This window comes from Desmodus rotundus, chromosome X (assembly GCF_022682495.2).
Source record: "Desmodus rotundus isolate HL8 chromosome X, HLdesRot8A.1, whole genome shotgun sequence".
NCBI classification, from domain to species: domain Eukaryota; kingdom Metazoa; phylum Chordata; class Mammalia; order Chiroptera; family Phyllostomidae; genus Desmodus; species Desmodus rotundus.
In genome coordinates, this window is record NC_071400.1 from 91,236,552 (window position 1) to 91,251,338 (window position 14,787).

At 36.3% G+C, this 14,787-nt stretch overlaps 1 protein-coding gene across 3 annotated transcripts in view; it reads right to left on the reverse strand.

Annotated features, from left to right (window-relative positions):
* Positions 1-1,338: 1,338 nt before the first annotated feature.
* PPEF1 (protein phosphatase with EF-hand domain 1) overlaps positions 1,339-14,787 on the reverse strand; it is a 104,081-nt gene continuing 90,632 nt past the window's right edge. For all 3 annotated transcript variants that reach the window (XM_024569881.3, XM_045203314.2, XM_071220303.1), the window contains 5 exons: positions 13,825-13,967; positions 7,465-7,571; positions 5,168-5,331; positions 4,072-4,156; positions 1,339-2,922 (listed from right to left, as the gene is read on the reverse strand). In XM_024569881.3, the coding sequence (XP_024425649.1) occupies positions 2,714-2,922; positions 4,072-4,156; positions 5,168-5,331; positions 7,465-7,571; positions 13,825-13,967 (708 nt within the window). In that variant the 3' untranslated portion in view covers positions 1,339-2,713. The remainder of the gene's footprint in view (positions 2,923-4,071; positions 4,157-5,167; positions 5,332-7,464; positions 7,572-13,824; positions 13,968-14,787) is intronic.

Below are 14,787 nucleotides of genomic sequence, written 5' to 3' on the forward strand. Positions count from 1 at the left end.
AATCTAAGTACGGGTTTAAGTAAAACTTCTAACAAAGGCATATATAATGAATTCCAGAGACTAGAAACCCAAGGTAGAAAATAAGAGTTCCAGAAAGAACCTGAGAATCAATAACCAAATGATGTTTAGGAAGCAACAACAGAAGACTCATCCAGTACTACTAGAGACTGCACATTATCAGTGGATTTTCACGTCAGATAATGCAGCAACTCTGTACATCAGATTGTACACATGCAGAGCACTCATCTTTAAGATCCTGTTCTTCTGGAACCACTCTCAGTGCCAAATTCTGCGTCAATCAGGGTTCAACCAGAGGCCAAACCCATAGGAGATATATGTATATAAGCAGGAGAAGTGACTTACACAAATGGGGAAGCTGGCTAAGCGGGCTCTGTAAGGCTGTAGACACCATACCTAATGCTGGACCATGAAGTCCACAGGGCAGGCAATCCGGAGGGAAGATCAGAAGCGGGCTCAAACCTATAGGCACTAGCTGTCAGACTGACACCTGAGTCCAATCTTATCGCCTCTGGCATTGGTGACAAGGTCATCCAGCAGAAGCCAGGGCTCTTCCTCACAGGGCTAAACACACACACCTGGCCCAGGAGTCAGAGAAGCTAACAGGGTCCAGGGGAACACAGAGCAATTGCAGGCCTAGCTGGGCTTCACACACAGCAGCAGCTCAGTTAAGTGTGTGGGAGCTACACAATGGCTGTGCTTCCTTTTGTCTTCCAAATCTCTCCATACCCCTCCTGGCCCACCTTAACCAGAAACATACAAGAAATTCTGAGAAATGTAGTTCAGCCTACTGAAATTGACACATTACGAAGTCATCACATTCATTGTTTAATGGTTATATGTCTCTTCAGACCCTCCTTTTGTTCTTGAGTCAGCTTTAGTAAATTATATTTTCCCCTAGGAAATTGTCCAATCTCTTATTTTTTTAATTACTTGGATAAAGTTATTTATGGTATTCTTGTGAACTATTTTAAGCAATTTCTGCTGGAGCTAGCTATATCCCTTTTCTGCTCATTAATACGGCTATATTCTTATATTGTTTCTAGTTTAATTGCATTATAATCAGATAATATACTATCTTTGTTATTGATTGCTTAGTAGTTTGAGATATTTTTTGTGGTCTAATGCAGCAATTTTCAACAGGTGTTCCTCAAGAATTTTTAAAACATGCAATACCTGACTATTGAGTCAGGGGCACTTCTTTTCCCTTAGATTGTGGAATAAAAAAACAACAGCCAACACAAAAATAGCCATCTGGTATGAATGAATCAAAATTATACCTATTTCTTTGGTCAGATCAGCAAAACATTTATTTTTTGGTATGCCACAGAATTTTAGTAATTAGTTTATATGCACCTTGAGATGACAAAGGCTTAAAATTGCCGATCTAATACATGATCAATTTTTATAAATGTTCCATGTATGCTTGAAAACAATGTGTATTCTCTAAAATTGATTGTAGAGTATACACATACAGACACACACATGCTCAGGAGGATTAATTGGGTTGTCTAATTTTTATACATGAATGTTTTTATTTAAATGATCAATTACTGATAGGTATATTCAAAATCTCCTTCTACCTCTGTCTAGTAGTTATGTCAATTTTTGCATTATAAATTTTAAAGCTGCTATTAGATGTATATTTTTATAATTACTGTATCTTCCTGGTGAATCATTCCTTTTAGCTTTCAGTAATGACCTTTTTTTTTTATCCCTAATGATATTCTTTGCCTTAAAGTCTATCCTATCCAATGTTAATATTGCTAAGATTTTAATTATGCTTTTTTTCCTGTTCCACAGGGGTTTCTTTTACTTTCCTATCAGCTCAGTTATGCATTTAAAAAAGATATTTGTTATATTTTATCCATTATTTTGATGTATATAGTAGGCAGCATTGCAGGATGTCTACCCTGACCGATTGATAAACCTTCAAGTTCTCAAACTTAGAGAAAAATTAAAATGTATTTCCCTTTAAACAGAAATCGCTTGTTTGATATGTAATCAGAACACCAGAATTGTGCAATGTATGTCTAACCAAAGCCCCATGTTGTCAACGAAGGTGTCAAACCATATTAATTGCAGTGCCCAATCTGAAAGTATTCACTTTGTATCTCCAACAGACAAGAAAATAACATGTTTTTCCAGATGAGATCAGGTGTGTTCAGGGTGGTATGGTCAGATACTACATGCTTTTTCAAATAATACACTCACATAGCTTTCCTTAAGAATCTGATATGGCCCCCATCCCTGAATTGTGGTTCCCCTATGATTGAGAATTACTGGTTTATGGTATGACCAAAGAAAATCACAGTTGGAGGCTGGAAATATTTTATTACATTAATGGTTTGGTATTCCTCTTCCTATTCCTCGGCCACTTACAGATGGTGTAGTGTTTTCTGTGTACTCTGAGTTTCTTGCAGTATGTTTCTAAACTGCTCTGTTGTCTTGGTTAGTGGACATCAAAGAGACCAAAACTAGGCTTAAATCCAGCTTATATCTAGAAATTTGTGAGTCCTACCACTAGAGCTGACTTTTAAGCTAGTCTTAACGATAACAGCTTACTAGAAACTTCCAACACCCACACTATACATCTGCTCATGGTGGATATTGGGGTCTACTTCTTTCTACTACTGGTTCTGCAAAAGACTACATCAGTGACCATGTTCATAAGGAAGGAAGGCCCTAGTTCTTGTTAAACAGGCTCAGTATTTGTTTTGGTCAAGCTGTCAAGTTTGTGCACTACATAGAAAGCCTTAAAAAACTCATTAAAGTCGATGCTTCCATCTTTGTTCAAGTCCATTCGTTTAGCAAGTTCATCAACTTGGGAATCGTCAATATAAACGTTGTAGTGACTTCTAAAAAGTTTCCACATGGTATGAAATTCCTCCATGGAGATCAGACCTAAAGAATATAGGAGAATGCTGTGAGTGTTCATTTTAAGGCCCACCTAAGGGAGGGATGTGGAAGCCATATTGATTGAATAGTCCCAATTAGAAGCTCACTAACATGCCTGACTATCAAGACACTGAAGGAAAGGAAAAAGAGAATAAATATATGAAACAATATGTCACTTTAAATTGCTAAGTGATCATAAGATTATTCTAAAGCTGGCATGAGTAAACAGAGAAGGAATGGAGGGAGATTGTAGACTGTGGGGACTATATGTGGCATAGAAATTATAAGATCTAAAATGTAAGGGAAAGGGACATGGAAGGAGGGCAGACAGGAGGGCAACATCAAAGTAGAGGGAAAAGATACCCTGGGACTCAGTAAGAGCATTGGAAACAACAGCTCTGCCATTTTTTATAGGCAATAATTTACTTCTCTGTTTTGATACTTAATTTTTGGAGTGCTCAATGATGGCTGCAGTTAAGGATTATCTGATGATTTTTTTAAAGTTTGAAAATGTGGGTGGTGGGCACACAATCAATATTTAGATGATGTATCATAGAATTGTACATGTTAAACCTGTATCATTTTACTAACCAATGTCACTCCAGTGAATTTAAGTGAAAACTAAATGAATAAATAAAGTATATCTGCAAGCAAAATAAATGTTATAACTAATTGCTGATGAGTTGTTAACTAATAATTACTGGGAGGAGGGGGCTGACAACTCTCCCTGGGGTATTTCTATTTTAATAAAGGATTCTAAACTTTACAAAGCTAAAGGAGAAAATGAGTTTTCACAGCCTTCAGTCCCCAAAACAGAATCAGAACTCTAGAAATGATTTTTATGACCAGGAGTAACCATGATGTTTATGAGACTGATGCATTGCCTGCGGTGCTGAGAGGGCCACTTTAAATGAACAGTGAATTCTCTTTTCATCTACACTGGTGACTTATAAAAGGAGCTATTTTTGTCTAACTAATGGACACATAGGCCTATATCAGACCGTATGGTCTTGAATACAGTTAGTAGCCAACTAAAATAACAATAATATTAAAGATGAGTTCTAGAAAGCAATAGATGAAAACACAGTTCTAGTTTCAGAGAAATAGACCAACCTTTGCTTTCTACTGCTAGTGAACAAATCCAAGTTCATTTACCTGAGTGATCAGAGTCGATGACATTAAAGATGATTTGCAGGTCTGATCGGTATCTGTATAGAGTTTCAATCAGAGCTGACTGAACCTAAAATAAAGATTTTCTAAGTGTTAAAACATAGAACAATTAATGACATAGATCAATTTAGTAAACAAAACAAGCATAAAACATCATCATCAATTCAAATTAGGTGATTTACATGGTCACTTGAGAAGGCAGGCCCAACCCTCTTTAATCAGACAGAAGACCATGTTCTTATGTTCGGAGGCATCTGCAGTCTGTGCTCCTCAGAGGACCGAGCCAAAGCCAATCAGGAAACAGCAAATAACAATAGCCAACATTTACTGAGAACGCCTTGTGTGCCAGGCTCTGCACTGAGAGCTTTTCTGTGGGTTGTTTCATTTAGCCCTCAACACAGCCTCAAGGAACAGAACTGTTACTATGTCCTGTGAGCTCAGTCACAATGGTAAACTGCCCCTTAAGGGAAGCCCGAAGCCCCTTCCCTATGGATATTTGGGGTTCCCGCATGCACTTTTACTTCCCTTCTCTGATCTTCACTTCTCATCTCCCCTGCAAACAATCACCCCAGTCCTCAGCTCACTTTCAGCCCAATGTTATAACTAATTGCTGATAAGTTGTTAACTAATAATTACTAGGGGGGAGGGGGCTAACAACTCTCCCTGGGGTATTTCTATTTTAATAAAGGATTCTGAACTTTACAAGTCCTTAAGGTGTAAGATGTCAAATCAGTAAGCCTATACACTCACAGTTTAAGAGGGAATATGTTGAGTATTTTAAAGGGTGCATTATATGAAAGAATAGATGTCACATCTGCACTTCTGCTGGACAGCACTTAAGAGAAGAATCATACATTTGCCATGGATTTGCTTGCAGAAGCTTTTTCTTCTTTTTGCCTATCAGAATGCACACCTTTCCTGAACAGACCACAAGGTAGCAGGGAGACACCCCCTAAGGCTGCCACTCCCATCCATTAGATGATTCCACTCCTAACTTTTCAAAGGACTAAATTACTCTTACACGTTGCCCAAAGGGTGTTTCTCTCTAGCCAGGTTTTAGTGGGGGCTGTGTTTCACTTGCCTCTTTCACAGGTTTTTGAATGTGCATATTATTGAAGCAGGACATGTAGTCAACATTCCCTTCTTGGTCTGTGATAACCAGACGTGAACTCAGGGATCTCCATGGTAACTTCAGCCCCAAAACGGTCTCCATAGAAAAAGCCCATTGGCCCATAGAAATTTTTCCTAACAATAACAACCAAAAAGGAAAAAAAAAGAAGAATGCCTATTAATTGGTATGTAATTTGATAAAGAAATGCAACCTTCTCAGTGGAGCCAGTGGGCAGCCTGGGGTTTCAAGGCCTGGGTACCTCCTGCTCCCCGTTACGATTTGTCCTACCAGGCCCCGGGAGCTAAGGGAGGAACAACTATAAAAAGTCTTCAGTGTCCCACAGCTCTTTCTCTTACTGTTGTATGTAAGCAATGTATGGAGTTTGGCGATGGATTTCTTTTTCCTTTTTCTGATGAACATAGTAAAGTATATTTATCATAGAAGATTTAAAAGTGCAAAAGGATATACAAAAATGATATGAAGGATAAAAGATTACTTTTATTTTTAACATTTTGACATATTATTCACTTTTCATTTTCCCAGGTATTATCCTCTTATTCCCTAATATTATATGCAGTTTTTTAAAGTATAAATCTTTATTTTTCCTGATTATTAAAGATATGCTCATGTGAAAATGATTTTGAATAAACAGAAAACAAATAAAACAATACTCACAATTTACGTATAATACGTACAAACAGTGTTGCTAAGAACATTTCCATACATTCCCTTTTGGTGCATTGAACCTATAGCTGAATCTGGGGAGAATTTATATCTTGATACCATTGGTCCTTGAACATAGTAATATCTACCCATTTATTTCAATTCTTTTTCATTTATCTTAATAATATTTTACAAATATCATACCCCAATCATTTGGTTTCTTCCTTAGTACTTGATTATCTATTATGAATGATATCTTTTAAGGTTTTCATTATCTAAAGTTAATTGCTAGCTATACTAATTATCAATTTATTCCCACTCAGCTCCAAATCTACCCTTCTTCATCCTGTTCTGTGACATTGGAGCTGAACCCTGTAAACATTTATTTTTTTGGCAGCTGGTATTTGTTAGGTTTGGTCAGCAGAGGGTACAGGAAGAAAGCTCTAAGACATGGCAGAAGAAATAGTTCTGGTACGCTCTGCTTCTTGTTTCTACAGCATAGTATGGTTGCAGAGGTGTGTGGGAAATGCAGTGGCACCCACTCACTACTGAATTTCACTGACACCACATGGGTTCCTCCCTTGCCAGCAGTGCATGGGAGACACAGTGGTGCATAACCCAAAGAGAATTTTGTTGGCACCACAGTGGGTGGCTTCATCCTCTCCAGTCCTGGCCCTCTAGCTCCAGACCACCTCTGACCTGAGATACCTCAGCATACTTCTACAGTCACACCCTCCTCAATGAGGTCTGAATGTTTGCTTTGGTTGGGAGTAGGGAACTCTTTTAAGTTTGTTCCTTCTTTGGGTATCCTCTCTCAGCCTTAGAGACAGCAGCTGTTCCCTATGCTCCCTATTCCTATCTTCTTTAGAGTTCTATTTTATCCCTTTTAGTAACTCATCACTTTTTACTAATTAGTAATTCTTTATACTAAGTTTCTCTGTTCAAATTATTGATGGAGTTTCTATCTCCTTAATAGGCTCTGATTGATATATAGTGACATTTTATTTTTTCCTTTCTAACTCTTACGGTTTTATTTAACTTGCCTTATTGCACTGGCTAACATCCCTAGCAAAATATGGAACAGAGTCTTGAGATTGGGCATCTATATTAGTTTCCTATTGTTGTTATAACAAATTACCACAGACTAAGTGGCTTAAAATAATACAAATTTACATCTTAGATTTCTGGAGTTTGGAAGTCCAGAATCAGTTTCATGGAGAGAGGAGATGCAGCCTAGAGATTTATCATACTTACTGTGGGGCTGGTAAATGCACTACAATTCTATATGCTCTAGAATCTAGCTGTTTCCTAACAGGCAGGCCTTTCAGGGTGCCTAATCTGACACATTACCAGAATAGAAGTCAAATTCAGGGTTGTTGTTTTCTTAAGTCAAAAAAAGCTTACTCAAAAGGAGAAATGTGCCTTTTTCCAAGCATATAATGGATTATACTTTATTTTTAGCTCTATCATTCCTCGCTAGTAAAAACAGAGAACTGAAATCTTAAGAAAGCAAAAAAAAGAAAGAAAGAAAGAAAGAAAAAGAAAACTGGTCTGGATGTAACCTGCTATGTTAAGAAATGATAAGCATTATATAATTTTATTACCTGTTTTATTGCGGTCTTGAAGTTGGAAAATACTAACGAGGTCAGTTTTTCGTGCCATCATTCTCTCCTTTAATACCTTAATGGCACTACGTTCGATAGTGTACACCCTATGTTAACAAGACAATTATTAGGGAGAAATTACATAAATCATTCTGTTCTGTTTCATTTTAATGTGCTATGTTACCACTCACTAGTTTCTACTTTAAATGAACTCCCTAACTTCATACATACCATGTTACTAAGTGGTGAGTGTGTGTATATGTGTGTATGTGTATGCACGTTTTGTGAAATTTTAAAAGGATTACCACTGGTGTTTTCTTTTTGATTTCAAAGAGTCACATGTACAATTACTGTTTGAGAATATCCAAGACAAATTTGAAAAAAGGAAAATAAATAGGGACTTGCTATATAGCAGATAATGAAATTTACCATACAGTTACTGAAACAAAACAAGCAGGTATTGACACAAGACAGGATAGATACATAAGCAGAATAGAAATGTCACAAATATAGTGAACTATATATGCGTATGTATCACAAAGGAGGTATGTATGACAAAGGAGGTACAATAATTCAGTAGAAAGAACAATTGAACAAAATGGTGCTAGCATAGTTAACTGACTGAAAGCTAAACTTTTACCCCAGACCATTTAGAAAAATAAATTCAAAATAAAGGAGGAGCAGAGAAACAAAGTAGTCATGAGTCATATATCACCCCCAGAAAAGCAAAATGGCAGATTAAATCCAATCATATTGACAAGAACACCATATGTGAATGTATTAAATAAAAACACACATTATAAGACTGAATTAAAAATAAAACAATATTCGACTACATGTAGTCTACAAGACACACACTTTAGTTTCAAGGATACAAAGAATTTGAAAAAAAAGGACAAAGATACACCATGCAAACAACAATTATAGAGAGGTAGAGTGGCTATACTAATAGTAGACAGAAGAGATTTTAAGACAAAAGCTGTTATTAGTGATAAAGAGGAATACTTTATGATAAAAGAACCAATCAGCCAAAGAAGATAAAGCAACTATAAACATATATGAACCTAACAACAGAGCCCAAAACTACATGAAGCAAAGACGGACAGAATTGAAGGGAGAAATAGACAATTCAGCGGTAATAGTTGGGGGCATCAATACTCTACTTTCTTTTTCTTAATTGTTTTTATTTAATTTTTTTAATTTTACTGATTAAGAGGAGAGAGAGGGAGGGAGGGAGGAGATGAGAAAGAGAGAGACATTGATTTGTTGTTCTACTTATTTATATATTCAGTGCTTGATTCTTTGCTTTTAAATATTTATTTATTTATTTATTTTTAGAGAGAGGGGAAGGGAGGGAGAAAGAAAGAGAGAAACATCAATGTGTGGTTGCCTCTTGCACACCCCAATCTAGGGACCCGGCCTGCAACCCAGGCATGTGCCCTGACTGGTAATCAAACCTGTGACCCTTTGGTTCACAGGCTGGTGCTCAATCCACTGAGCCACACCAGCCAGGGCCAGTGCTTGAATCTTGTATGTGCCTTGACCAGGGATCTAACCCACAACCTTGGCATATGGGGATGACACTCTAACCATCTGAGCTACCTGGATATAAAAGGAAAATCAAAAAGGATATAAAAGATTTGAACAGCACTTATAAACCAACTAGATCTAACAGATATATACATATATCTGTTACATACATATATGTATGTATGTATATAAAACACTCCACCCAACAACAGGAAGAGTGTATATTCTGCTAAAGCACATACGGAACACTTTCCACAACAGACCTTATATTAGGCCATAACATAAGCCTCATAAGGTTTCAAATGACTAAAATTATACAAAGTATCTTTGTAGACTACAAAAACTTAGAGATTAATAGCAAGGAAATTTGGAAAAATCACAAATATGAGGAAATTAAACAACACAGTCCTAAATAACCAATGGGTCAAGGGAAAAAAATCACAAGAGAACCTAGAAAATACTTCAAGGTAAATAAAAATTAAAACACAACATGCCAAAATATGAGATACCACTAAAGCAGTGCTTAGAGGAACATTTATAGCTATAAATGCCTACATTAAAAAAGATCTCAAATTAATTACATAATGTCTACCTTCAAAAACTAAAACCTAAAGCAAGCAGAAGGATGCAAATAATAAAGAACAGAGGAGAAATAAATGAAATAGAGAACAGAAAAACAATACATAAAATCAACAACATCAAAAATTGTTTCTTTGAAAAGATCAATAAAACTGACAAAACTTTAGCTGGGGCGGCTAAGAAATAAAAAAAGAAGGAAGACTCAAGTTTCTAAAATCAAAAATGAAAGAGAGGTCATCACAACTGACCTTACAGAAATAAAAAGAATTATAAGGAAATGTTATGAACACTTACATACCAAGAAGTTAGATATACTAGATAAAATGGACAAATTTCTATAAAGACAAACTAGCAAAATTGACTAAGAAGAAATCTTTTTAAAAAACAAACTGAACATACCTGAAACAAGTAAAAAGAATGACTAAGTAACCATACAACTTCTCACAAAAACGAAAACAAACAAGAAACTCAGGGCCAGATGGCTTCACTGGTGAATTCTATCAAACATTTCAAAAAAGAATTAATACCAATCATTCACAAACTTTTCCAAAAAATAGAAGAGGTAGGACTACTACCCACCTTATTATATGATATAGCCAGCATTACCCTGATAGCAGACCCAAAGATTGTAAGAAAACTACAGGCCGATATCTCTTATAAATAGAGAAGGAAAATCTTCAACAAAATACTAGCAAACTGCATTCAAGCAACATATAAAAACATGATTACACACCATGAACAAGTGTGATTTATCCCAGGAATAGCAGGCTTAACATCTGAAATTATCAATGTAATACACCAAATTAATAGAATAAAAGACAAAAACCACACGATCATCTTGATAGCTGCAGAAAGCATATTTGACAAAATCCAATATTTTTTTCATGATAAAAACACTGAACAAACTAGGTATAAAAGGGAACTTCCTCAACCTGATAAGGGGCATCTACAAAAACCACACAGCTAATATACTTAATGGTGAAAGACTGAATGGTGTCCCTCTTAAGATCAGAAACAAGACAAAGATATCTGCTCTCAGCACTTGTACTCAACATTGGTCTGGAGGTTCTAGGCAGTGCAATTCATCAAGAAAAAATAAACAAATAAAGGCATCCAGTTGGAAAGGAAGAGGTAAAACTATCTTCATTCACAGATAATACGATCTTGTATATAGAAAATTCCAAGGAATCCACTAAAAACTATTAGAACTAATGAAGAACTTCATCAAGATTGTACAATACACAAAAAGAAATTTTATTTCTATAGACTAAAAATGAACAATCCAAAAATGTAATTAAAAAACAACTCCATTTATTATTGCACCAAAGAAAATAAAATACTTAGAAATGAATTTAACGAAAAATGTCTAAGGCTTGTACACTGAAAAGCACAAAACATTGTTCAAGGAAATGAAAAAAGATCCAAATAAATAGAACAATAGGACTTGGAAGATTTAATACTGGTAAGCTTGCAATAGCCAACAAATTGATCTAGACATTCAAAATAATCCCTATCAAAATCCCAGTTGGCATTTCTTGCAGAAGGTGACAAGCTGATTCTAAAATTCATAGGAAATGCCAGGGACCCAGAATAACCAAAATTATCTCAAAAAAGAAGAACCAAGTTTGACTCACATTTCCCAGTTTCAAAACCTACCACAAAGCTATAGTAACCAGGAGAGTGTGTTACTCATATTAGGATAGAGATATAGATCAATGGAATATAATTTAAAGTCCAGAAATAACCTGTACGTTTATGGTCAATTTATTTTTGACAAGTGGGCCAAGACAATCACATGGGGGAAGGAGAGTCTTCCCAATTGATGGTGCGGGGACAACTGAATGTCCACAAGTAAAAGAATGAAGTTGGACCCCTATCTCATACCATGTACAAAAATTAACTCAAAATGGATCAGACACTCAACTGTAAAAGCTTACTCAATAAATTTCTTAGAAGAAAACATAGGGGTATATTTGGGGTTACACAATAGCCTCTTATATTCAACATCGAAAGCACAAGCAAAAAAGAAATAATAGATATACTGGATTTCACGAATATTAAAAACATTTGTTCTATAAATAATACTATCAACAAAGAAAAAATACAGCCCACAGAATGGGGGAGACTATTTACAAGTCACATATCTAATAAGTGGCATGTACATAGGATACATAAATTCCTATAAATGCAATAATATAAAATGGAGGAATAATATACATAGGAAATTCAAAAAAAGAAAAATTCAATTTCCAAAAACATAAGATGGGTAAACTCAGCTGTCTAAAATATCTACAGGAGCTACTATAAAGGACACAAGGACAAAATCAAGGGGGAGGGTAGAGGTGGGGGAGGGAGGTGGGATTGGCTGGGGTGGGTGGAGGGATGGGGAGAAAATGCAGACAATTGTGACTGAATAAAAATAAAAATAAAATTAAAAAACACAAAAAAATAGAAAAAATAAAATATCCTAATTAAAACACTAACATTTACCATTTTTATCTATCAGCTTGGCAAAAATTAAGAATAGGGTAATAATATCTGAGACTAATGAGCATGTGAAGAAAATGGTATGTTGTTTTTTAGATTAATTGTTACAACTCTTGGAGTATCTAGCAAAATTTTAAACATATAAATCCATAAATCTCATATTTTGAAATCTTACAGCAGCACTAAAAACTTACATATATATACGTATACACACAGAGAGAAATGTTTATTATAGTATTGTTTTTAAGTGTAAAACCCTGGAACCAATCTGGATGGCCATAAATTGAATAGGATTTAGTCATTTCATAATTATTATGGCATATGTACACTACAGAATATATCTATTAAAAAGAATGAATTAGGCCCTGGCTGGTGTGGCTCAGTTGGTTGGAGTGTCATCCCATAGACCGAAGGGTCACAGGCTTGATTCACAGTCAGGGCACATGCCTAGGTTGTGGGTTCAGTCCCCGGTTGGGGTGCATACAAGAGGCAACTGATCAATGTTTCTCTCTCACATTGATATTTCTCTCCCTTTCCCTCCCTTCTCCACTCTCTAAAATCAAAAAGCATGTCCTCGGGTGAGAATTCGGAAAAAAAAAAAAAGAATGAATCAGGTCTATATATACTAACTTGGAGTGATGTTCATGATAGAATCTTTAGGAGAAAAGTCACTTGTAGAATACAGTGTGCAGTGTGACACTGTCTTTGTAAAAAAATGTCTGTGTGTGGTGGTCACTGACTTTCTTCTCTCACTGGGATATGCATTTAATGAGGGAAAGGACTTTTGCCTATTTTGGTTATTACTGTATCACCTGTGCCTAAAACACTGTCAGGTTCATACTAAGTACTCAACTTTTTCATTCAATGAATGAATAATTGCTTCTCTATCTTTGTATGAGCAAAGAGAAGAGGGTGGAAGGGTCCACACCAGGTTATTAATTTCAGTTGCCTATGGGAGAAAGGATTATTGAGAAGTAGGGGGAGAGAAGATTATTAACATTTAACTTATACATCATTTTTGGCCTCACTTTGTTAACTATAAATGTATTTATTTTATAATGAAAAAATCTTTAAAAGATAATGTTAAAGGAAAAAAAAGATGATGAACTATGAAGGCCATCACACAGAAACACACACAACTCTTTTGTCACATATATTTCCGGGTAGAGAAGAGACAAAGCCAGACCAGACTGACTGGGCTCTTATGTGGGGTCTGTGCAGAGAAGGCTGTAGGTTATGGGGCTAGGTGGATGCGGGGACCTTCTTTTCTTTATTTTCAATTAAGGACTGTTTGCGGATGCCGACCACTTTATTCACCTAAAGAGATGTATGAATTAAAAATTGCTGCTCTTGGTGTCAAAAATGAGTGTATTTGCTACTTGGTGTCTGGAACTATTTCCATTTTGTTTATACCAATGAGTAACCAATAAGTAGTTGTCTTCACTCTTGTGGCTGCTCTTAGTCATTCTACATTGGTTCTACCTGGTCACAGTACTGGCGATCTGAATTTCTCTTTGACTCTAAGGCACAGGTGGCAAACATAAGGCCTGTGGGCTGAATCCAGCCCTCCACCTTGTTTTATCTGGCCCAGCACCTTCTTTCTACCCAGCAGCAGTGCTGAGCTCCTTGCCCCTAGTTAAGGAGCAGTTACACTTACACAATCCTAAAATTACATTCGGCCCTTTGAAGGCAATGGCAAGGCTGATGTGGCCCCTGGTGAAAATGAGTATGACACCCCTGCTCTAAGGCTTAAAGGATACATACCTTTGGTGAAGAGGTCTTAGGCATGTTGCCTTTGTCACTTGGTACTGGAAGAATTGGAGGGTCGAACGAAATCCCACCCTGATATAAGCTCCTCGATTGCTGCCTTCTTCATAATAATTAGAAGCAGAAAATACTGTAATGACCTGATTAAACAGAAAGAGGGAAGATTCACACAGAATTAGTTCTCAAAGTGTCCTTCAATAAAGTCAGAAATAGCTGGAGTCTTAAAAAAAGCAAAAATCAAAGTTCCAAATCTAAAGCCTAACAAGATTTCCTGTGATTATCAGAGAGAAACAAGGCTTTTAAATCAGTTTCCCCAGAAGTACTGACTTCTAGCCTTCATCCCCAGTTTTTGGCCTTGCAATCCTGTGTATAATTTTAGCTCCATATCTTTAAATCCCCCTTAATGCTTGGTTTTGCAAATTCTAATTTTCCAAGGGCGTAAAGTCTTTATTTTCTTTCCCTGTGATATTTGAGCATTCAAAATAAAACTTGTCTAGTATCACAGTCTTCATCTTTTGCTTTGAGCTGAATGATTTAGAGGGCTCAGCCCCCCTTCCCCAAAACCAGTGCTTTAAGGGCAAAGAAACAGGGGCTAAAATATGGGACCATGACAACTCTGTTGGGAAGGAACCAATCAGCCTTGGGGCTGTGGTGGAGGATGGGAGGGTAATATTTGTCAGTGACAGGAAACCTGGCTTAAGCCAAGTCCTGCCTTAATGAGCATGTCACTTCAGACAAGCCACTGGCATTTTCTTTCCATTTTCTTTTTACAAAGGAACCTTATAAAATACTTGGCTTGACCATTGTGCAATTGTTAGCATAAGGCTCAAATGAACTAGTAGATTTAAGAAAAGTAAAAGTTGAAATAGAAGAAATGCCACACATTTGGTATTGTTTTGTGTTTATCACTATTCAGGGTTAGAAAAAGGGACATTCCAGGACAACTTGGGACAAAAAACC